The 23,555-nt window shown below is 30.8% G+C and overlaps 2 protein-coding genes across 11 annotated transcripts; one reads left to right on the forward strand and one right to left on the reverse strand.

Annotated features, from left to right (window-relative positions):
* Window positions 1-2,182: 2,182 nt before the first annotated feature.
* LOC117171806 lies at window positions 2,183-21,005 on the reverse strand. Of its 7 annotated transcripts, none has more exons than XM_033359432.1 (6): window positions 20,748-21,005; window positions 17,892-18,155; window positions 13,977-14,125; window positions 12,005-12,317; window positions 2,920-3,305; window positions 2,183-2,849 (listed from the first exon to the last, which is right to left on the reverse strand). In XM_033359432.1, the coding sequence occupies exons 3-5, from the start codon at window positions 13,982-13,984 to the stop codon at window positions 2,976-2,978; spliced, it is 651 nt and encodes a 216-aa protein (XP_033215323.1). In that variant the 5' UTR covers window positions 13,985-14,125; window positions 17,892-18,155; window positions 20,748-21,005; the 3' UTR covers window positions 2,183-2,849; window positions 2,920-2,975. The 7 variants fall into 7 exon arrangements, with proteins under 7 accessions (XP_033215323.1, XP_033215322.1, XP_033215319.1 ...); XM_033359431.1 differs by having other exon boundaries at window positions 12,005-12,402; XM_033359428.1 differs by having other exon boundaries at window positions 12,005-12,402; window positions 13,977-17,832.
* On the forward strand, window positions 20,876-22,962 carry LOC117171807 (peptidyl-prolyl cis-trans isomerase-like). 4 transcript variants are annotated; one of them, XM_033359434.1, is made up of 6 exons: window positions 20,876-21,290; window positions 21,449-21,685; window positions 21,775-21,965; window positions 22,075-22,302; window positions 22,394-22,670; window positions 22,744-22,962. In XM_033359434.1, the coding sequence occupies exons 2-6, from the start codon at window positions 21,470-21,472 to the stop codon at window positions 22,831-22,833; spliced, it is 1,002 nt and encodes a 333-aa protein (XP_033215325.1). In that variant the 5' UTR covers window positions 20,876-21,290; window positions 21,449-21,469; the 3' UTR covers window positions 22,834-22,962. The 4 variants fall into 4 exon arrangements, with proteins under 4 accessions (XP_033215325.1, XP_033215327.1, XP_033215324.1 ...); XM_033359436.1 differs by having other exon boundaries at window positions 21,775-21,971; window positions 22,394-22,666; window positions 22,744-22,897; XM_033359433.1 differs by having other exon boundaries at window positions 20,878-21,290; window positions 21,775-21,971.
* Window positions 22,963-23,555: the final 593 nt, after the last annotated feature.

Raw genomic sequence — 23,555 nt, forward strand, 5'->3', positions numbered from 1 at the left:
ACAACTCGTCTAAACTATTTTCAAGTCATTCTAGTCGAAGGAAGAAAAATTGTAACAGTCAATGTTTTGAATTGAGCCAGGACGACATTTTGAGAAAAAACATTTAGTACAGAGAAGGTGATATGTCACATTTAATTATATGATTAGATATTGAGTCATTATAGTTATTATAGCTAAATCCACAGCACGCGCCAAAATCTTTAAACTTGAAAAATCAAATCAATTTAATAAGCACTGATAAACATCATTAATATGCATTCTTTCAATTTGTAAATTAGCACACAAATTATTGTACTTTTAATAAAAATGGATTCAATCATTTTCCTTTTGTATGTAATAATTTCTTTTGCTAAAATCCTGATGTTATTAAAATCAAAATCGAAATAATGATAAAAAGACCAAGAATGTTAAGATAGGCCTGTGTTGCTATTAGCGTTTTTCAACGCTATGCGTTGTTTTTTAGTATGGGAACACCGGAAGATTTCAGAGGGTTGGCCATAAAGAAAATAGTTAATAGTCAGGTCTTATGTAACTTTCAACGAAGATTCCAGTGATATCCTTGGATTCGACCTTGTACCTCAACTTCACGGTCATTTCAAGGTCAACTTTTTTTCAAATGGAAACCCATACTTTTGATATCGGCAATCGAAAGAGCGTGAAATTTTAGGTTAAAATATGCCTTGAGGTCCAAGGGCGACGTGGCCTCTAGAGGTCAAATAAGAGTCAAATTATGCTTGCAAGAAAATCGCGCATAACAAGTGATTAGAAGAGAAGGTTAATGACAAGGTCAAGTCGCAGGTAATCACTGGATTTCTCATTGGAAGTTACATAAGATCTGAAATTAACCATTTTTTTATGACCAACCCTCTGAGATTTTCCGCGGTTTCCATAATTTTTCCTCACCCTGTATATATTGAACGCATGATCAAAATAAGTTCTCAATCTCTATAAAGAAGATATATACACATAATGATAACAATGAGATAAGCTCAAAAAATACTCATATAGATAATGAATAGAATTTCTCTAAGGTTAGATCCTTGCCGCACTCTGGAAGTAGGGATACATTTCTGCAGAAGAGTGTCACAACTGCACAGATGTGTGCCTGAGAAAACATAAGAATGTAACAGTCGAAAGATATTATCAGGTAGATTAAGTGAAGGGTATGCGGTCTAAACCTGTTAACTGAAATTTTTTTCAAAATCGATTTTTTTTTAAAATATTTTTTATACGCAGTTAATATCCCGCAAGCGAAACGGCAAGCCAAAAAACGTCCAATGTTCAAAATACGACCGAAAAACGTAAACAGTTTATCAAAATACATATAACTCTTAAAATCTATTAACTGAATCATTAATTCCATCAAATAATAACTTTTCAAAATTTACTAGTGATAAACATTGTTTAAGTCAATGACATTTTAAAATTTTAGAGGGGAAAAAATTATTTAAGCAAATGAAAATTTTGTAACTAATTGTCAAATTTTGTTAAAAAGTATGGTAACCTCAACATTCGTTAATTGTGTCATTAATTCTAGAAAATAATATTTTTTCAGGATCATATGGGAATAAATTCTTTAAACAAGTGACGATATTCTTGAAATTCATCGAATATATTTTATACATCCCTTAAAATAATAACTTTTCGCGATTTACAGTCAAAAAAGTTGAAACAAATAAGATTAGTTTGAACAATTAAAAATGTTGCATAAGATACTTCGAAACTTGTAACTTATCGAATAAAAATAATTCATTTTGAAAATCTTCAAAAAACGTCTTAAGCATGCATTTCACATAAAACTACTATTTTGTATTTTTTTCGGGCACACTGCAAGGATATTGCTAGGGTCAAAATTAAAAGTTATCACGTGGAAATTATTCCTTGAACAATCATTAAGAGGTGCCCAAACTGTAATTAAAAAAAATTAATAACAAGTACTTTTTAATATTTTTTTAAAACCGAGCTTTTTTCCTATTTAAATCGCCATGTTTCAATCAGGCATTTTTTTGTTATTTCAATGTAAACGTTGAAACCAATATAATAAATTATGAATCACTTTTGAACTTATCCATATTTAAATAGCTATATATTCAGACTTTCAGCCTTTTGATTTCAACTATATCTAATATATTTATTTAAAAACTTTTGAAATAATATTTAAATGTAAATGAGGATACAAATCTTAATTTTAAAGATTTTGCCAGTAGCCTTGGTTTAATTTCAAAGATATTCGAAGCCACATCAAGGATAAATATCGGTGGTTCAGCTATACATTTTTTTACGTATTTCACTGAATTAAATATTTCGAGTGCCTCATTTAAAATTTGAAAATTTACTGTTTTTTTATGCAGTGATTCAAACTTTTACATTTACCTGAAATTATAAATCACTTTTTCCCACAGTTCTATGGGATGGTTAAGAAACTCTCTGAACAAAATAACAAATGATATGAAAGAATATGTTCTAAGAATAATCTCAAAACCTTCGAATCAATATAAATAAATATTTCTATATACGGAAATATGGATTCCATTCAAAAACAGTTTTTTAGAATTACAAATGGAATATCTAAATACAATTTTCGATTAAACCTCGATATTTCTCGAAGGATTCATCTTTCTACTAAAAATTATTTTCCGTGCTTTATTTCTAGTGTTATGAATTTCTATTCTAAAGATTTTCTGCTAAACAAGGATCTTGTTCTTCTTGTTATTTCTTCATCCCTCTGGAATTTCTTTTACTTTTATTATTGGTAAAGGGCTTCCGGCTCATACCATATTCCTTGTAAGAAAGCACTGTATTTACGAGTACCGTTCTTGAAAATAAATAATTGAAATGTCAGACTGAGCCTGGAAGAATTCGAGTATATAATAAATAGTCATTTCTGTTCAATTTTTCTTGCATAATTTACAAACTTACCTTTTTCACTTTCATCTGGGGAAGCTGTTTTGTCATTATCAACAAAGTTTCTGCTTTTACTGAATAGTTTCTTTAGACATCCTAATGATCTTAGCTGTTGCCTTCGGCACATGCATCTGGAGATCAAAGGTATTCCAATACTCCCCAATGTCACTCAGTATAGCAGTCACATTCCCTGAGGACCGGCAGGATAACTTGGTTACCGATCCTGCTTCATCTTTCAGTTTCTCGTTGACTCGATGAAAATCCCGGCGATTCAGATATCGGACAGCTATGTGATTATTTATAATGTTTTTCACTCTTTCTACATCTCGCGAGATTCCTTGCAAGTCTATTTTTATTGCACTATCAAGATTATTCGGTGTCTTTGGATATCTGGATTCTACCTGCCCAGTAAAGTCATTTTTAAGTCAGACTATAACTTTTAATTACCTTAAATTTACCTCCAAGCGTTATTTTTTATAAACAAATGTTTCAATTTTACAATTCATAATATTTTTAATTGCAAATTATTATATTAAAGTTTGATTTCTTTCTAAAATAATTCAATTTTGAACGTATAAAAATCAAAAAATTTCTGTTTTAAACAGTGAAAATGATAACGTGATGAAAAAATGTAAGAAATAAGTTTTAATTATTATAATTTATAATCCATTTATAAAATATATATAACAACATGTTTATTAGACAAGTATACAATTAGTATTTAGTATAATTTAGTATACAATTTTTATACTAATTTCAATGCCTTTAAATATAAAAGTTTTAAGGCGAAAATTTAAATACACTGTAATTTTAAACATTTGTAATCTCTCTATATTATAAAAAGATATCTTCATCACCGCCGTCAGTCACACTTTACCCTAAATTTATAGGTATGTCAAGCTGGCACAACGCTATAATTAAGGTATAGAGATGTAACCTATTGCATAATTTAGGGCTAATTTGGGCTCATTTATTTTTTGTAAAAAATAGTGTGGCCGAACATTGCTGTAAAACGTACTAAAAAGGATTTTACGGAAAATTCACCTTATAAAATAATTTAGGGCTCATTTAGGGCTCTGGGAATACGATAAGGAAAATTTTTTTAACATTTTTTAAACCTTTTATTTTTAATGTTTAATTATCATATTCCCAGAGCTCTAAATGAGCCCCTTTTTAATCTGTCTTTCAATCTCAAATTAAATTTTAATCTCAATACATGTCTCAAAACCCAAAATGCAATCCGAATGGATCCGAGGTTCACTTATCAATCCTTCTTCATTCATGTATCAGCACTAAATTCAACACGAGCGCATCCGGAATTCATTTTTCAATCCGTGCCTCCAATTCTCTCAAATGAATGGGGCTTTTTAAATTAAATTCAATGAATCTGACATAAGTCCGAATGGATAAGTGTGAATCCAAAAGCAAACCGAATGAATCACAATCCAATCGTAAACAAACTTTCACTCTATCCGAGTGAATTGGAAACCAATCCAAACTTAACTTCCATTCCTTTCAAATCCGGGCGTATATATAAACTTGAATCTTGACACACCTTTTAATCATTTTCAAACCGTCCGACTAACACAATTAGGACACTTCTCGAAAAAACCAGATCTGTCCCAGTGTTTTTCGGAAAAGTATAAATCCAAACCTGGGACGGAACTGGGTTTTTTGGGAAGTGTGCTATGTGGGTAATCCGAGAAATCTGAGGCTCATCCAAAACATATTTTGAACTCTTCTCAATTCCAAAACAAACATTAACTTCAATCCGAATTAATCTAAGCTCGTCATTCAATTACTTCCAATCCAAATGAATCTGTCCGTTTCTAGAAAATCTCTAAAATTTTACGTTTTTCGTGTATATTTCAGTGTTATCCGGAAGTATGAATATGCGTTAAGTTTTTTCAATATTAATTCCGAATTTTATTTGGTATTAATTTTTAAAATTTTTTATTTCCCATGGTTTTCGAGATAATTTACAATTTTGATTTTTCCTTTTGAAAATCTTTTTATTGGATTAATGTGTAGTGGCTGAGAACCACCATTTTCATAAAACCTTGAATATTTTGTCAGTTTTTGCGTATCTCGCCGTTTTCAAGATAACTCAAAATTTTTATTTCGAAACTCTTTCTGCTATACTAATTCGGAGTGCTCCATGACCATCCCGGAATGGAATATCCTGAAAATGTTGTCCCTTTCGCGTATCTCTACTTTACTCTGTTAGTTGTGGCTGGTCGAGGATCTTTATCAAACAGTGAAAAAGTTGTTCAGTTCCCGCGCATCTTTCACCGTTTGCAAGATAAATTGAAATTATATTATTTATTGAATTTGAAATAATTCTATTGGGTTATTTTGACTTTGTCCAAAACAGTCCTGCTCTGCAAGCGCCTTAAAGTTTGTTTGTTCTTCATGTATCCCTGATCGTTCGTGATATAATTCAAAAAATGTTATTATTGTTTTGAATGAAAAATTTTTTTCATAAGAAGTCGGTTTTCTGCTTCTCCCTCACCGTTTTCAAGCTACTAAAAATTTACATTGTTTGAGGTATTTAAAAAATCCTTTGACTGAGCTACTTCATGTTAGTCGAAAATAAACCCAATCTGCGAAAACCTTGAAATCTACTTAGTTTTCTCGTTTTTTTGACCGTTGTCAGTTTTCGCTTATTTCTTGCCGTTTTTAAGACAACTCAAAATTTTCATTTTTTTTTCTATTTAAAAAATATTTTTATTAGGTTAGTTCATGTAGTTCGAAAACAAAACCCATCCTTAAAAACCTTCAAATTTTGGCATACAGCGATTCCTTTCATCAAAAACCTGAAATTCTTTTTAGTCTTCACGTATCTATGGCCCTTTTAGAGGTAATTCAAAATTTTTGATTTTTTTTCTAATTTTAAACATTTGTTTACTGGTTTACTTCGATGTGGCTGAGGACTCAAAATAAATAACTCAAAAAAAATTTATTTAAAATAAAATGTTTTTATTGGGTTAGTTTATGCAGGTAAAATACAATACCCCTATGTAAAAACCTTAACATTTTTGTCGAAAGCGATTCCACTCTTGGAAACCCTAAGAATGTTGTCAATTTTCGCTTATCTTTCTGCGTTTTCAAGATAATTCAAAGTTTTCACCTTTTTAGGGGGGGGGGGTGTTTAAAAAAATTTTTTATTAGGTTCTTTCGAGTTGGTCGATGATAAAACCTATCTTCAAACCCCTTAAAATTTACTTGATTTTCATGTTTCCACAACCGCTTTCGAAAAAAATCAAAATTTTGATTTTTTAAATGTTGAAAATACGTTTTTTTTTGTTTAGTTTGAGATGTCTGAGGACGATCCCTCATCTTCATTTTTTGTTTGTATTTGAACAATCCTTTCATTCGGTCAGTTCGCTTTGTTCGAAGATGAACCCCGTCTTAGATTAGGGTGGCCAGGGGCCATCCCCCTTTAGTAAACCCTAACAATATTGTCAGTTTTCACGTATCATCGATTTCAAGATAACTCAAAATCTTTATTTTGTTTTGCATTTTTAAAACACTTTCTTCTCTTTTACCTATTTTCAGAGAAACTAATAATAAATTTACAACTAACTAATTCATTATAGGAATCAAGCCAGAAATGTTTACGCTTTTGAAATTGGGAATTTAGGGAAATTGGGACCGATAGGGTTAAGTGACTTCGCATAGAGTTAACCGAAATGCATGTACTTTTAAATTCGAGCGCTTGAGCGCGCATGTTCTGAAAAGCTCTTGCGATTGATTCAAATCCAGCGCCAAGTATATGTCTGACCAATAAGGAATCCGGTCTTCACATTTCTGCATTACGTTTTTTGAGATGTTAGAATATTCGATATGTATGATCTTTTTAAGATAGAAGAGAGTACGCGTCAAACTGAAACTGCCCGGTCATAATACTAAAATAGTGGAATTAAGCGGTTGCGTGACTTAAACGAAACAGGGCCCTCAAGTGGCTAGACCATGTATTTATTAGATCACGGTTTAACGCGCCACGTGCCTTTCCTGACAGCAACTCCACTAATAAGGAATCTCCGATTCCATCCTTAATGTTCAATCCACTTATTGGATACAGTTTTCCACTTTGAGAAAAAATTTTTATAGAATAGGAAAATAAACTTTTTAGTTTTAAATAATGAAGAAGAGTGGAGCCCATGGAGCAACCAACGGGGAAATACAAAGAGGTTGCGGTGGAATTCCATAGAAAAGAATAGGAGAATAGTCGTTGATTGCTTTAGAGTTTGACACGTCACGTTTCTTCCCTGACTGCAACTCCATCAATAAGGAATCGGGTCTTCACATTTTTGCGTTACATTTTTCGAGATATTTTGATATTCGATATGAATGATCTTTATATAAGAGGATATGGTGTTGTGCTACCTTATCGTTATAAAAATGATGCGAAGAAAACCATAAAACCCATTTTTAACCCTCGCATAATTTAGGAGTCATTCAGGACTAATTTGGGGCCGTAGTCCCAAATTTTGTGCTCTCTTATTTTTTCTAAAAAATAGTGTTTGCAATAGCTTAACAATAAGTTCATTCAAGATCGCTGCAAAACGTAATAAAAATAATTTTAGAAAAAATTCACCCTAAAGAATAATTAAGGGTTCATTTAGGGCTCTGTGAATATAATAATGAAACATTTTTAAACATTTTTAAAGCAAAAACTATTTTTTGCAACAAAAAAGAGCCTACAATGTGGGACTACGGGCCCAAATTAATCCCTTATGAGCACTTACTAATGTAGGAGAAAGGAAAAGAAAAGAATTTTTTTGGTAAATTTGTTTAAACAATTTTTAAAAATTAGCCTTAAATGAGCCCTAAATTATCAAAAAGGGTACATCTCTATACCTTAATAGTCTTGTGCCAGCTTAATATACCTCAAATTTGTGCCACTTTGCCCCAACTTTATGCCTACTTTTTGTCCCTTCATTTCCAGCACTTGCGACCTTTTGATGTGAGAACAATTATTTGGTGGTTACCGCACGAAACGTACAGGGGGAATTAAGATAATTCCTTTTTGCTTCTAACCTCTCCTTAGATACCACCTCTTGCCCTGCACCATTCAGATAACACATTTTCCCTTCCACTTTCAACATAATACTTTTTACCATCCGTAACCCCCCTCCCCCTTTCCTAGATACCCGTTTTTCACCTTCGCGGTTAAAATGGGGGAATGGCCGGAAATTGAAATTGATTAATTTCTTTAATATATGAGAATAACCACATTAATCTAGAAAAGGAAGAGGTATGATAATTAATCTATCCCTTTTCCCGTGGCACTTTACCTAGACCCGGGGTAGAAAAGAACGTGTTTGTTAAATTCACGATAGTGCAAAAGAGGTCGAAGTAAGTAGTAACTCAATCTCTTCTTCACACAGGCAGATATGAAAATTTCGCTATCGCTACTTCGAAAATCTTAAGCCGTCCTAAAGGTATCCTAATTAATGTACTATATGTTATTCTAATTCCATCCATTTCAGATTGTATTAGAAAAAAATACATTGCTACAGATACCTTACTGTACCTTGTTGAAGGTGTAGGCGCGCAAAGTGTGCAGGAAACTTAGCCACCCATGGTTTCATTAGAAACTAAAGTTTTGAATTTGAAAGCCAAGCTTGAGAAGTATTCATAATATTTTTTCATTTTTCATTTTGTAATATATTATACACAATATGCAACTGTCCGCGAAGAAAGGGACCTAACGTGGAAAAATTCGATTTTTAAATTTTTCACGCCAATCGATCATTCGTAATTTGCTTTTTCATCATAAAAAATATTATTATTATATTATCAAGTCTCTTTCTTTGCGGATGGTCACATAATATATATGATATAGTGTATATTAATCAATCAAAGTACAGTGAAACCCTTCAATAGCCCTCCCTTCTATAGCACTTCCGAGAATTGAACCCGCGCCGGAGGTAGGTATAACAGGGACTGTGCGGGGCGTGCGAGATCCACGGTTGTCACTCAAGCGAGCACTCAGGCTTGAACAAACAAAAGCGGAGCGGGCTATAATGAGTTAGTTCCCACTCACCGTCAGCCCCAAAATCGGCGTTATAGAAGAGTTTCACTGTATTTAAAATTGAAATATTTCTATTGAAAGATAGTAAAACTTAAAAACTTTCAATTTACAGATAATTCAAAAACTCTCCTTTAAAAATGTCAAGTCCTTGGAGGTTAAAACTCACAAATAATATTTCATGGAGCAAAATAATAATTTTCATTGTTGATCCCAAATTCTCTACATTGAGATAAATCTAAAAAAATTAAGCGAAAAAAACGCTGTTGTTTTCGAGTAAATTTACTTTAAATATTTTCAGAGGAACCGCCGCTATTTCAATTAATTTTTTTTTTAATTATCCAACGGATTTCAAAAGAGGACAAAAAATTTGATCTAAATCAATAAAAAAAGACATTTTCTATATTAGATTTAAAAATATTACACTTTTAACCACATTTTTCGCAATTTTTTTTAACGATTTAAAGTCATTTAAGATAATATCTATCGGTACATATTAAAAATATGTAAAAAAATGTTCTCCTTTTACACCAAAAAATGAATTTAAAAATAATGAGAATATCCACCGGAAAAGGACCATTTAGTTTTAGCGTCCTCAAATAGAGAACATTGAAATAAAATGTTTCCACCTCCTTAAAACATTGTTATTGATGGCCGCTTACTTATTCTATATTTTGGACTCAATTTTCTATCATACAGTATATAAATATTTTAATTCTTGGACCTTATTCAGTTGTCGTTCTCATACTTTTTATAAATGCTTAGATTTTATCATATCAATAAATAAATATGGCAAATATTTAACAGATCCCAAAAATGTGTTACTGTAGTTACACAAAATTAAAAGTGTTTTTAAATTGTAGGAGTGGGACGATGATCGTGCAGGCTAAAGCGTAGGCTTTTTGGACCCACTCCGTCGGCTTGCGGGTTCGATTCCCGCCTCGCACTATCCTAGCAAGGGAGTTAATCATCTCCGGAGAGTCGTAAGACCGGTACCTCTAGAGAAAAAGGTTTTTCTCTAAGTACTTAAGGCTGTTGCTCTTGGTGGTTCCGAACCCACCTTAAACTGTAGGTTCCCCTCCCATCACCAAATAAGTGTGTGGGGGGTGTGTATAGTGATAGGAAATAAGTTGCAAGAAAAATGATAATCCTTAGGGGACACATTTAGAAGCTTCCATTCCAAATTGGAGGAAGTTTTAAAATTGACAAAATATTGATTCAAAATGCACTTTTAATACTCTAAAGCCGTTAAATTTGTTTAGTTAATTAAGAATAGTTTCCAAATTTGTTGAAACATTTAAAATCTGATCGGAAATTAAAACTTTTACCTCCAAAACTTTTTATTTTAAAAGATGTGAAAATTGTTATTTGTAATGCCCGAAGTTTTTCAGTTTTAAAGTTTTATGTTTTAAAAGTAGGTAACTTGAGATTCAAAGACTGAAATTACAAAACTGTTTAAATTTTACCTTTGTAAAAAAAAAATTTTATAAAAATGAAGATAACTTCAAATTTGGCAGGATTTATATTTTGTATAAATGTACATTTTTGATTATACGCAGTAGTTCTCGACTGGCTTGAACTTAGAAAGACATGCACTTCCTGATTTTTTTATGTTTACACTTCCAAGATCTCTCATAATCATTTTGAACCCAGAAATGAACAAATCACTTGAAACATTTTGGTGAAAACTCAACTTTTTTACAGGTTATTCAACGTATTTTCATGAAAATAACTTATAAGTGGAATTTTATTGGCTCAAAACAGTAGATTCAGGGACAAAAAAGGGTTGCAGTTGCTAAATACCTTGCGAGAACTGAATTCCTGAAATATTTTGAAAAATGATGAAAGAAGTGAAAAATATTAGTTGATTGTACATTGGTTTATTCCAGCAGAGCCCATTCCAGGTGCCAATAACCTGTATCAGAATTAAAACGAATCAAACTTGCCGCAAATGTAAAAAAAATAAATGTTTTATCTTTAAAAGTCTTAAACAATTATTGTTTTTGTAAAATTACTCACGCCCTATGAATCGCTAATAAAAGTTATCAGTATAGAAATTAATGTAGACTCAGTTTTGATTAGATATACAAAAAAAACTGTATAACACTAATAGGGCAAAAACTATGACCTTCTGAAAATGACCGTTTTTTATAAAATTTTGTTTCTTATTAAATTGATCTTTTTCCGAAATAACTAATTTCCTTAGTATCATAGGTTACAGTTGCTCCTGTATAAATTAAAGTAGATTCCATTTTTAATGTTCTTTAAACGAAGTCTACTTTAATTTATTAATTATTTTCCAAAAAGTCGATTTTATTTTTTCAAAACATTCATTCGCTCAAAATCGTATCTTGAGGGCCATAACTTTGAAACTTTGATAAATAGAACATTCGATTTTGTTTAGTTTTGCAGCTAATTTTATATGCTTTAACTCTGATACAGGTTCTTGAGAAACTTCTCCTTCTGACATGAGGTATTCTTTTCGGGATGCTAAACTAGACGCTTTGAGCCAATACAATTTTTTTTTTAAGTTACTTTCATGGAAATAAAGTGAAAGTCTTCAATGGCCCTCCCTTCTATAACCCTTCCGAGAACTGTATATGAATAACCTTTTTTAAACAAATTAAAAATTGAGCTTTTAAAAAAGGGCCCAGGTGATTTTATTTTATTTTCAGCTCAAAATGATATTGTGACATTAAAAAAAAAACGGAGAGGTTCAGATCCATCGTGTATTTTAACTTTTCGGAAATAAGAATATATAGTAATATCCAAGGCCACTTTGATGAAAAACTATTTCTAACCAAATTCTCAAATATAGTTTCAAATAAAACACTCTAATTATTGTCCAAAATATTTTCATGGAGATTATCGTTTTTTTTATATAATTTATCAAACTAGGTTTAAATCAAAAATTAATAAAATTCCTGATAAAACAATATAAGGACTTTAATTTCCTTTATGTACGAGCCACAAAACAATTAATTAGAAAATCAAGTGTTTCAATAAGACCAGACTCTGCAATTCAAGGAGGAGTTTTCATCACAAGATTCACTTAAAGCTTACCGTTTTTCGCGAAGTTAGCTCTTCTCCATCCCCAGGCGAATAGTTTCCTTGTCGAAGTCCTTGTCTTTCTTTCTCGAGAGCTTTTTCTTCTTCCAACAATTTTACCCTTACTTGCTTAAGATAATCCCTAACCCTAACATTCCAGGCCTCAATTTTCGATATCTCATCGCTCCAGGTTCGACCTGGTTGGTTTTTCTCCTTTTGAATAATTTGGTTGGTCATCGGATCACCGCCAATCATAATCACGGGGGCGCCTGGGTAATTTCTAGTCAGTGACGTCACTGGGTATTCACTTCCTTCAATTGCATCACTCCTTAAAGAGATTTTGTGCTTATCACTCATATTTACTATTTCACAATTTGCGGGTGAATTGTTTGGGTTTTGTTTATCCGAATATCCTGAAAAACATACTTATTCAAAGATCTAAACATCGATTTTAGGATTATTACTGAGTCCAGAGAGACTATAAAACCAAGAAATTATACAGGAAATTATATATTCCGGTCTTAAAATTTTGGAAAGGTCGAAGAATTTTAGTACATTCCGTAAATCTTAATGGTTTCAAGATTTACAAAATTAGATCATTTGTGGTTACAAATCATTCAAATTCATGTAAAGCTTTGAGAGTAAACATTTTAAATTACATAATAAAATGTATACTGTCTATACTAATGCCCTATTCCCCTGCGAAATGCGCAATGAAGTAGTCAAGTATTTTTCATAAGCTTGACTAGTCCCGAATTTTTGGACTAAGTAACCCCTCCCCTTTTCGGACTCCTCCAATTTTTCGGGATGACTAGACACAGCCTAAATGTACGTATGAACTACTATGAGAACCATAATTCATTTTTCATCTGCAAAATTATTATATTCCAAACTAGAATATGCATAAATATTCTCTAAAAAATCTGTCCGGTTCGCGGACACTCTCTCGTCGCGGGCTGCGCGCGCCTGGCTCGCGAGTTTGAACGCGCCTGGGGCGCGCGGCGGTTGCTTCTCACACTTCGCGCTTCATACTATATTTATCTCGCGCTTTGCGCTACGCGCTCGGTCTTTTGTATATTCCCAATACTTGTGCACAGATTTTTTTTAACTAAAGGTCAAACTATCGACAACAGTAATTTGGTGATTATGAATTCGCTTTTGTTAAAGCTCCTTCGGCTTTAACGAACACATTCTCATCACATATCTCGTGCTTCGCACTCGAATTTGTCCCTGACAGTGTATATCATTTCCATAAATGTATATTATTACAATTTATAACATGCATTAGTATTAAAACAGACGTGGTTTCATTTTCTCCTTTAAAAAAAAGCGCATTCTTTAAAAAAAAATGTATTAAGCGTTTTATTGCAATTTCTGTTAAGGGCCTTTCAGTTTTACCTAAAGACATTTGGTGAATTTGTATTAATAACTAAAATAATTAAATAAAAATGTAAAATTTTTAAAGTTTTATCAAGCTTAAAATGATAAAAGTAAGATCCAATTCAAGCGCGCGGAAATCAGAGAAGTTTCGAGCGAACTTGAGACTGCAGTGACACAGAGCAAATAAATAAATTGATTTGGATGAGAACTACACTTTATAAATCATAACCTAACCTTTAATTTTATTCGTTTCTGAATTTTTTTCTAGGGACAACTAGCAGTTTTGATAATCTTTGGCTAACTCAAAAGGAGTAAAATTTAAAAAATACATAATTTTTGGAACGACTAGCCAAATGATAAGAAGAGGCTAGTCATCCCGAATTTCGGGACGACGAGACACTTCGATAAAAATAATTCCTTGAATTAATTCAAACTCTATTTTAATATTGAATCTGATCCCAAATCACTATAAAATTTCAACTACCAATATCCTAGTTCATTCGAATGCATTTCCTGGTACAAAAGTTTTCCCAAACTGCATCGCAATCGGAAGCTCTTTTACTAAATTCAAACCTGAATGATTGAATACCTCTGATGAATTCCTCACCTTTCCATGAACTCTCTATATTCGATCCTCCGTTGCAGTTGCTGACTTTGTTCGCCGTTCTTCCTGATTCTTTTGAACTCCTTTTATTCGTAGATCTATATTTATTTTCCAACTGATTTTCCTCTTTTCCTTCATTTGACTGACGTAGCCTTGAAATAGGATTTGTTAAAAACAAGGACGTAGTATCCGGCGTCTTTGACGGAAAAAGAAACTTCTTTGAAGAAAGTCGATAGGACCCGTCATTTCCTATACTTTGCATAGAAATTGAGTTTGAAGAATCTTTAACTCCTTCGAAGAGAAAATCTCTCTTTGAAATTATTGTCTTCGTTTTATTCATGTCTTCATTGATATCAGATTTTTCTTTAAATACACAAAAATCCACTCGCGGATTTGTTTCAGTAGATTCATTCAAGAAGTTTCTTGACAATTTCGTAACTTGAATTTCTGATAATACAGATAACTCCCCAACTTCTGTTAATACTAATTTTGGTATGTTTTTAGTTCGATGTTTAATTTTTCTTTTTGTTTTTATTTGTTCTTGAGATTCTGTTTTATTCACTTTGACTATAGTTTCGACTTTTGGTTTTGATTTTCCTGCAGACTTTGGCCTTGTTTTAAATTCTATTGTAGGAAAATCAACAGAATTTGTTGACAAAGTCTTTTTATGAAGAGATTTGGATACTTTTTTGTTTGAGCTCTTCGATGATATTTGAACCTTTCTAGAGACTTTTGGCTTTTCTAATTTTATTTCTGAGGTTTGAGTCCGCTTCGAATATTTCAATTTTTTTTTCTTAATAACCTTCTGAGATGATTGAATGGTTTTTGTTTTAGAAATTTTTTTCTGGGTTGCTAGATTCTTTTGGCTCTTATTTTTATTTATAATTTCACTTATCTGAATCAAATCCCCTTCTTTGAACGCCTTTGAACTAATCAAGGAAGCTTTACTATCAAATACTTTTTTTACTCTCAACAATACTTCCAACTCTCGTTTAAATTCTTTCCCTGTTTTTATCACTTTTACATATTGTTCCGATTTTTTCGAAAGAATGTTTTTATTTCTAGAATCGTCTTTTTTATATTCTAGATTTATCTTTTCTACGTCCTGAAAACGCGAATAGTGAGTTTGATCTGCAGATGAGAGTCTACTTTTCCTTTTACGTTTTAAGATTGTCTGTAACTTTTCTTCAATTTCTTTTTTTAATTTCATATTGTGTATCGGATCATCTGGGATGTTAAATACAAGATTTTCAATTACAGGAATTCGTTTTGCAATGTTTAAATTAGGATCGATAATAATACGATGTTTTTCTTGTATTTTAAAAACTTCTTGATTGTTAGAATCAGATTCTTCAAATTTAGAATGTAATCTTTTTATTTGAATATCTTGTCCCTGACTTTTAGAATCTGTTTCCTCCATTTTAATATGTTCTGCTTGAACTTTGTAATTTTCTTCTGCAATTTTCGCATCTTGTACCTGAATTTTAAGATCAGGTTCTTGAAATTGGATCTCAGGTTTGTGAATTTTACAATTGGTTTCTTGAATTTTAACATCTTCTCCCTGAATTTTTATATCTGGTTCATGTATGCTCACGACTTGTTTCTGAATTTTTAAATCTGATTTCTCAATTCTATAATCTTTCTCCTGAAGTTTAGAATTTGTTTCTTCAATTTTAGCATATTGTGCTTTAATTTTGGAATTTAGCTCTTCAACTTTCATTCTTAATTTTTCAATTATAATGTCTTGTTTTTTAAGCGTATAATTTCCTTTTTCAATCTCAGTTTCGTATTCCACACTTTTAGGATTTATTTCAACAACTTTAAGGACTTTTTCTTCTTTTTCACTTGCCTTCTTTATTCTGTGAAAAGTTGACGAAAATTGAGTTCGATCTGCAGATAAGGATCTACCTATCCTTTTTCGTACCAAAATTGTATTAAATTCTTTAGGGGTTTTGGATATAACATCTTTTGAAATTTTTGTATTCTGACCTTCCGTTTTAGGACCTATTCCTGCAACCTTGAATCTTTCTTTTTTAGTTTTTAGATCCTTTTCTACAACTTTTATATATGCTTCTTCCACCTTAAAAGTTACTTTTTCAATTTTCGGAACTGAGTTTCTGTTTCTTATTAGTCTTGGCTTTTCAAGATTCTGAACAGAAGGTGAAAATGGCATTGGATATGCAGACAAAGATCTATTCATACAGGTTTTGGATATGATGAAACTTTTAATCTTAAGATTTTCTACTGTTTTAATGTCTTCTTGTATTTTTAGATTCTCTTCCAATTTAGTATGTCCGCCAATTTGAAGTTCTGATTCCATGCTAGAATTTAGTTCTTTGATTTTGTAATCAAATTCCTGAATATTGGGATCTTTTTCTTTCATTTTAGTTTGTTCAATTTCATTTCTTTCTCTTTCAATCTTGGAAATAAGTTCTCCATTTTTACGATTATATTCTAAAATTTTATAATTTTTTGCTTCAACTTCAGAATACAAAGCAGATTCATGACTGTCTAAAAGTTCACCCTGATCACAAGATTCCACTTCTTCAAAAATGGTTTTCCCATCACAATTCTCGATTTTTAAAATGTTTTCCCTCGAATCCAAATAATTTTTCTTCCTATCTTGAACTTCAATCCTGACCAAATTTGGTTCCATATCGAATTTCCTACATTTATTTTCTAAATTATTCATTATAAAAGAATCATGAAACTTTATTGAGAATATTTCATTTAATCGAATCCTTAAAACCACATTATTCCAAAAAATGTCCTTTCCTGAACTAAATAATTCAAGATAATATTCCTGATTTTCTCTTTTTCCAAGCATACTTTTCTCATACTCTAAACTCAGGAGAGGTTTTATCACAACTTCTAATTTTGAATCCAAACCCAATACAGAATTTTCAATCTTCGAAATGCTTTTTTTCTGGTAGATATCATTTTTTGTAGGTATTATTTTATTATTGCCTCTGATACGAATAATGTGCGAAATAGATGAACTAACAGGATTTTTTCTTTTCAGGTAATTAAACTGATTCAATCTTAGTTTCGACTCAATAGGACAAAAACTGGTCTTAAGGTTCTTATTAACTTTCCTAAATTCTGATGATGGTTGAGTCTTCACTTTTGAATTGATCTTATCTTCAAATTCATTGTGGAACTTCTCCTTGTAAAGTTGAATCAAGAGAATTACCCTTTGCAAATTAGATGAAGGATTGCAATCCCCAGAGCTTACTGCTTTTAGATGAGGATTAACCTTTCTGTTCCTATTGTAAAATTTATTCTGAAACGGGTCCGTATCATTTGCCTTGAATTTTACTTGATTTTCATTATTTATAGCCCCTAATTTACACAAGACAGACACGTCACGAGTAGAAAGAAAACATTTATTTTCGTGATTGGACAAAAAATGATCAATGACAGAATTCAATCTATTTTCAGAAGAAATAGAATCTTCCTCTAATTGATTATTGCACAAATTAACAAAAAAACAGTCATTATGTCCTATTAGTAAGTTTCTTTTAGTATTAATATTTTTAAATTTTCTGGAATCATTATTTACTATCTGATTTTGTGAAAGTGTGAAACGCTTGAAAACGAGTATCTTTAAAAAAATAAATCTCAAAAACTTGGCATAGTTTTGTCTTTCCACTTGCAAGAGTTTCAAAATTTCCTGATTCCTTTTCATTAATTCTATATTTTCTCTTTCCAGTTTCGTTATTTTTTCAACGATTGCAATTTTATTCGATGGTGAATTTCCATTCAAAGACTTTTTTTCAATTGCCTGCATTGTCAAGAGACTGTGAAGCCTTTTCTTTTCCCACTTGTATCGCGTGTTCTCCTCCTTGAGACTGAAATTCTGAATAAGTCTTTGATCTAAACTTCGATTCAAATCTTCTATTTTTGATGACAACTTACAGTTTTCCTCGTACAAGTGCACCATTTCATCTGAATTCTTTCTGTTTTCGTTGCAACACCTCATTGGAGACTTTTACTTAAAACTTTAATTTCTGAGAGCAAAGCATTCATTTGGGCTTGTTTTAGAGGTTCATCGAGATGTGGAGAGTTACTAATGGTCTTCATTTGCGAGTCAGTTGAAGCTAAATTTCCTTGGAGATTTTACATTAATTCCTGGAGTCCATCATTGTGCTTTTTAAATTGAATTCCACTGTGTCGTAATCCCTGTTAAGTAAACAGGCAACTTTATATTCCTAAGAAAAACGGATTTTTAACAAAAATATAAGACCAGCAGGATTATTGATTATTAATATTAAAATTTATTATTCAAATTAAAACTGAAATATTCAATTTATTATAATTTATACCTATAACACATTTCCCACTGAAAAGCCATTTTTTAATTTTTACCATAATCATGAGACTTCCTAAGTTGTCTTTCTAATTCATTAGCTACGAAATTTATTTGGTTTGCTTTTTACCCAATAATATTTCATTTAAGATGGTTTACTATGGACCGAATTCATTTCAAATCAGGCAGGTTCTACACTTCAAGTCGCAGAATCTCTCAAGAAAAAAAATATGTTGTTTTTTATAGGAAATTAGGCGATACGTATTTTTGTGATCCCAATTGTTTCTTTAAACTTGTATAATTTGTATAACACTTTTAGTTTCTGTTGATTTTTTTTTAATTATACTATCATAAGGAAAATATCCTGTGAGTTTTATACGAGCTAATTAATTTTTGTAATAAGAATTTTGTTCCATAAAATCAAATTTTCGGATTTTTTTTGCATACAAAAATAGATACGAAAAAACTAGAAGAAAATAATTGGAACAGTTAAAAAAGTTCTACAAAAAGTTCCTTCACTCATTTATGATATCGTGTACTATAAATTGGTTTTCTTTGAACAGTTTCAAAATCAGGACACACTTGTCGTTTGGCATACATATTTATTCTTCCAATTTTACGTATTATTGTGAATATATTACATAAAGACATTAAACTAGCTATATCACAGAATGATAGAAAATAATAAATAGAGAAATTTTCGAATTTTAATTGTTCCATCATACACAAAATTTTTAAAACAAGTTGAAGCACTAGAAACATATGGGCAATTTCTTTGTCAAGGGGCAAACCCCACCTTTTTTATTTTTTGAATAATTTTTTTACAAATTTTTATTTATATGGAAAATATATTATATACTCATATATTTTGTAAGCTAAGCCAGTTTTATGGCCTAGAGAATTTTAATCTTTATGTAAATTAAATTTTTTATTATTCTCGGAAATGGTACAAGGCATAATTAATTAGTAAAATGACTTTTTGTATACTTTTTTAACTGTGCCAACTATTTTTTTAAACATTTTTTGTATATGTTGTTCTTTGGAAGAAAATTACGAAGATTTGATTTTATGAAAAAAAATTCTCCTGATCACTAAAGTTATTTAGCAAGCATAAAATTCACAAAGTATTCGCTTTATGATAGCACAAATTAAATTTAAAAATCGGAAAAGAATATTAGTGTGAGTTTTTTGAGAAAATCGACTTTCAATATTTTCAGAATAACCGCCATCATTTTGTTAATTTTTAACATTTTATCTATTTTCTCGCGAATTTCCAAAGAAAGCGGTGAGTCTACGAGAATCTGAAAAGAAATCTTAAATATCATAATTGGGTCAAAAGTTACTTCTTTTAGGCAGTACACTCGCATGAAATATCCCTGCTATACTATAATAATGTATTAGAATTTAATAATTAGATAAATGTTAATAATGTAAGAAAAACAATTGTTCATACTAAAACATTAATTCCGAAAGTACTTTGCATACTGGCCATATTTTCAACCGACCACTATATTCTCGTCTGGTCGGCCGTTTGAATAGGCGCTTCGAAAGAAGAATAGACCTATCAAAACCAAACTACATTTTTACAACAATCTATAATAAAATATACAGGAAAGTTCTATAAAGTGAAAGATGCTTAACTTATTTATATAATGCCCCGTTCATTAATCTTATAATCATCCATTATAAATTAATGTATTTTATAGTTAAGCGTTAAAATCTATATTTTGTTTTTATTTTCAATCTCATAATTCGACATGTCTAAATGACAAGGTGTCATCTCGGTAGAAGGCAATAAAAAGGTGCCATCTCGGGTAGCGAAACACGGAAGCTTAAGAATCTCATATAAATCGTATTGGGAATACCAAAACCTTGAAGTAGGGATCCTGTTTATTTGGTTCTGCCGAGGTGGCACCTTGTCATTTAGACATATCGAATTGTAGAAATTAGTCCTTTCTTTCTCTAATTTTCTTTAGAAAGTTACAATAATTATAGAAATTTTGTAATTTGTTGTCTTTTTTCTCTCTGAGCTACCTAAACATTATTGTTCAATTTTTATTAGCTTCACATTTTAATAAAAAAAGATAAGTTCACACGCTGAAGTTTTCTTTCGAAATTTAAGGTTACTGAATTGTGAACATTTTTCCAAACTTTGCAAAAACGATACCAGGTCAAGATATTGAATGTCCAAGATAAAGGTCAAGTATCCACTCCACTTTTTGCAAATTTACATTCACATATGTAACACCATCCTCATTCGATTTTGTAAAACAAGCGAAATATTAATTTATGTGATAGCATTTTTTAATGCTTCTAATAAAGTTATTCAAAGAAACATTTTTACTTAAAAATTTAAAAATTAGAAAATATAATTATGGGCTATACGTGTTAAGCATGATATGTATTTAGAATAGAATCTTTCTAATATAAAATAATTTTCTACCAAAAAAATCTTAAATACTTACTTCCGATTCTCTAAAACTGGATTTTTTTTGTATCGTCACTTCTGCCATTTAAAACTTCATTATTTATTATGTATGGCAGATGATAAAAATATCTGGAAAAAACCTTCTTTCATACCCATTAAGGCATTCAGGAATCATAACCACTGAATTTTGACAGAATGCTTCATTTTTCATTCAGCCATTACAATTTATAATTATTAACAATTTTGATCAAAAGTGCTTAGTTGAATTTTCACTGAAAATTTAATTTTTAAATAACCTAACCTATTTTTGTAAAAAGTAATACATAAAAATAAAAGTGATTTGTGAGAATATGCTCCACAAAGCAAAAAATTCGAAACAGTTGAATAATTCGACCGCAGTTGGCATATTTAACCAAAATTAAGGCTTTATTTGCATTGAAATGCATATGCAATAATACATTTGCAACTCAATTTCTTCCGAAAATAGAAAAGTGGGAGTAAAAAAAACTCAAAAATGCATTTTTGTTAATTGGCGAAAACTCTTAAGCCTCAACCAAAATCTCGTTTCCTTCCTGGCCAGGTAACTTTTCATAGAAATTAAATTCGTGTTTCAGTTTTGACTACTTTAACTAGAAGTTATTATACTTTTTGTAAGTAATTATTTTATTTAACGAATTTCAGTATTAGAATAATTCTGTAATATTTTCGAATAAAAATATTTACTCTTTTGCTTTTCAGGTAGATACAAATTCTGAAAAAATGGATTTAAAACTATACAGGAAACATCGAGAGAATGTTGTTTATGTGCAGCCACGAATTGACAATAAACCACCAAAATTCTCCCTTGATGTTTATTACAATGAAGACAAATTGAAAGAAATCGCAACTCGAGTTAAACTTTTAGATGATAAAAACATGGACCTTTTAAAAAAACTAAATATAGTTCGTCGTTCGTCAGTTTGTATTCTGAAAAATGTTATTTTATTTAGAATAAATAGTAATAATGCAGAGATTTAATAGCTTACAGTGAGTTCTAAATTTCTTTTACTTTGAATATTCTTCAGCCAAAAACAGACTCATGGAATAAATTGGTCCCAATATATGAAGATAAATTGAAAGATAGATTAAAAGATCACAAACACATTTTAGAAGTCAATAAAGAAATGTTGATCAGAATTAAACAAGTTGATTCTAAATATTCTAGAGCAAAGATTTTAAAGGACTGGGAAAAGAACAAAGCCCTTTTGGAAAAAAAGTCCAAGTCAAATATGATTAATAAAATAAAATAAATTCCTTTATCTTAAAATTTATTATTATTTTTTTATAAATAGATTTTTTAGCTGAACAGTTAAAAATGATTTTAGATACCCAAATCCCTTGAGGGAAACAGATGGAACACAATTTTCAATAATAAAAGAACCATCGAAAATTGAAGATCCCAAACTTCGAACAAAGTGCTTCTTTGATGTTCAAGTCCTAGAAACCAAACAAAACTTGGGCAGAATCGTTTTTGAACTTTATTCCGATTATGTTCCTCGAACGTGCGCCAACTTCGAAGAATTGTGTCGAGGCACAAATGGCCATTCCTACAAGTATTCTATCTACTTTATCCAATTTATTTGCTAAAACTATTTTACAATTCTCCTGTAAAAATTTAGAAATAAATTCGCTGAGTTTTCGTAGGGGAACAGAATTTTATCGAATTCTTTCTGGTTATTGGTGTCAAGGAGGAGACGTTACAAAAATAAATGGAACTGGGGGTTCATCGATTTATGGTGACAATTTTGAGGATGAAAATTTTACTTTAAAACACGCTGGTCGAGGGGTCATTTCCATGTGGAGAGATGGAAAAAATACGAATAATTCTAAATTTAATATAACTTTCCGAAAACTTGAAACTATAGATGGGAAGAGAGTTGTTTTTGGAAAAATTGTTCGCGGATTAAAAAATCTGTCGCAAGTAAATTTCATTTATAAAGAGATTTGTTCAAAATTCTTGGTATTTTATAGATTTCGTTTTTATTTTATTTTAGATTGAGGAGCATGGAACAGAAAGTGGTCAAGTTTTGAAACGTGTTATCGTTGCAAATTGTGGAATTCTTAAAAACAACAATGAAAATTGAAGTAAATGTAATGTAAATGCGCATAGTATAGTAAGTCTGATGGCAAATCACTCCTTCCAGTTGTGGTTAGTATTTTTAAAAAGAGTCACGTTTACTCACGTTTTGAAGATTTTGTTCCTTCTACCACATCGACCACTTCCTTAAGGTTTTTTTCATTTTTTTTTTCGTATTTAGTTTAAAATTTTTAATCGTTCAATATTGTACTATTTGAAAATGAAAACTTCATAAATTGAATGAGTCTTATTTGAAAACTTAAAAAAGTTGGAAATTGGACCATCTTATCCAACAGTGCAAATTTATTCGTTGAATTTTCTTTGGATAAAAACAAATATGAGCAAATATATATATTGCATTAGCAAGTAATAAGATAGATATGTTTAACTGCAGAACCACGTATTAGAGTTTTTTAAAAATTATATTTATAATAATTTTCAAATTCATTCCTTCACTTTCACCGCATTGAAGCTCCTACGTTTTCCTCGCTTTTCGCGTGTTTTTTTCCTCGCGGCTTTTTCTGTCCTTTCAGTTTGAAAGTTTATCGCAGCAAACGTTATTTTCACATCATCTTTGGCTTGAAGCAACATGCAGTTATTCCGCGTGAACAGAAATTGTCTATAGTTGATTTTAAAATTATGAATTTTATAAATCTTTTGATGCACAATTTGAATTATTCAGTTTGAACGACTTAGTTTCATAGTCCTAATTCAAGACTTCTTTCATTT

The sequence above is a fragment of the Belonocnema kinseyi genome, chromosome 4, assembly GCF_010883055.1.
Source record: "Belonocnema kinseyi isolate 2016_QV_RU_SX_M_011 chromosome 4, B_treatae_v1, whole genome shotgun sequence".
Classification (NCBI taxonomy): Eukaryota; Metazoa; Arthropoda; class Insecta; order Hymenoptera; family Cynipidae; genus Belonocnema; species Belonocnema kinseyi.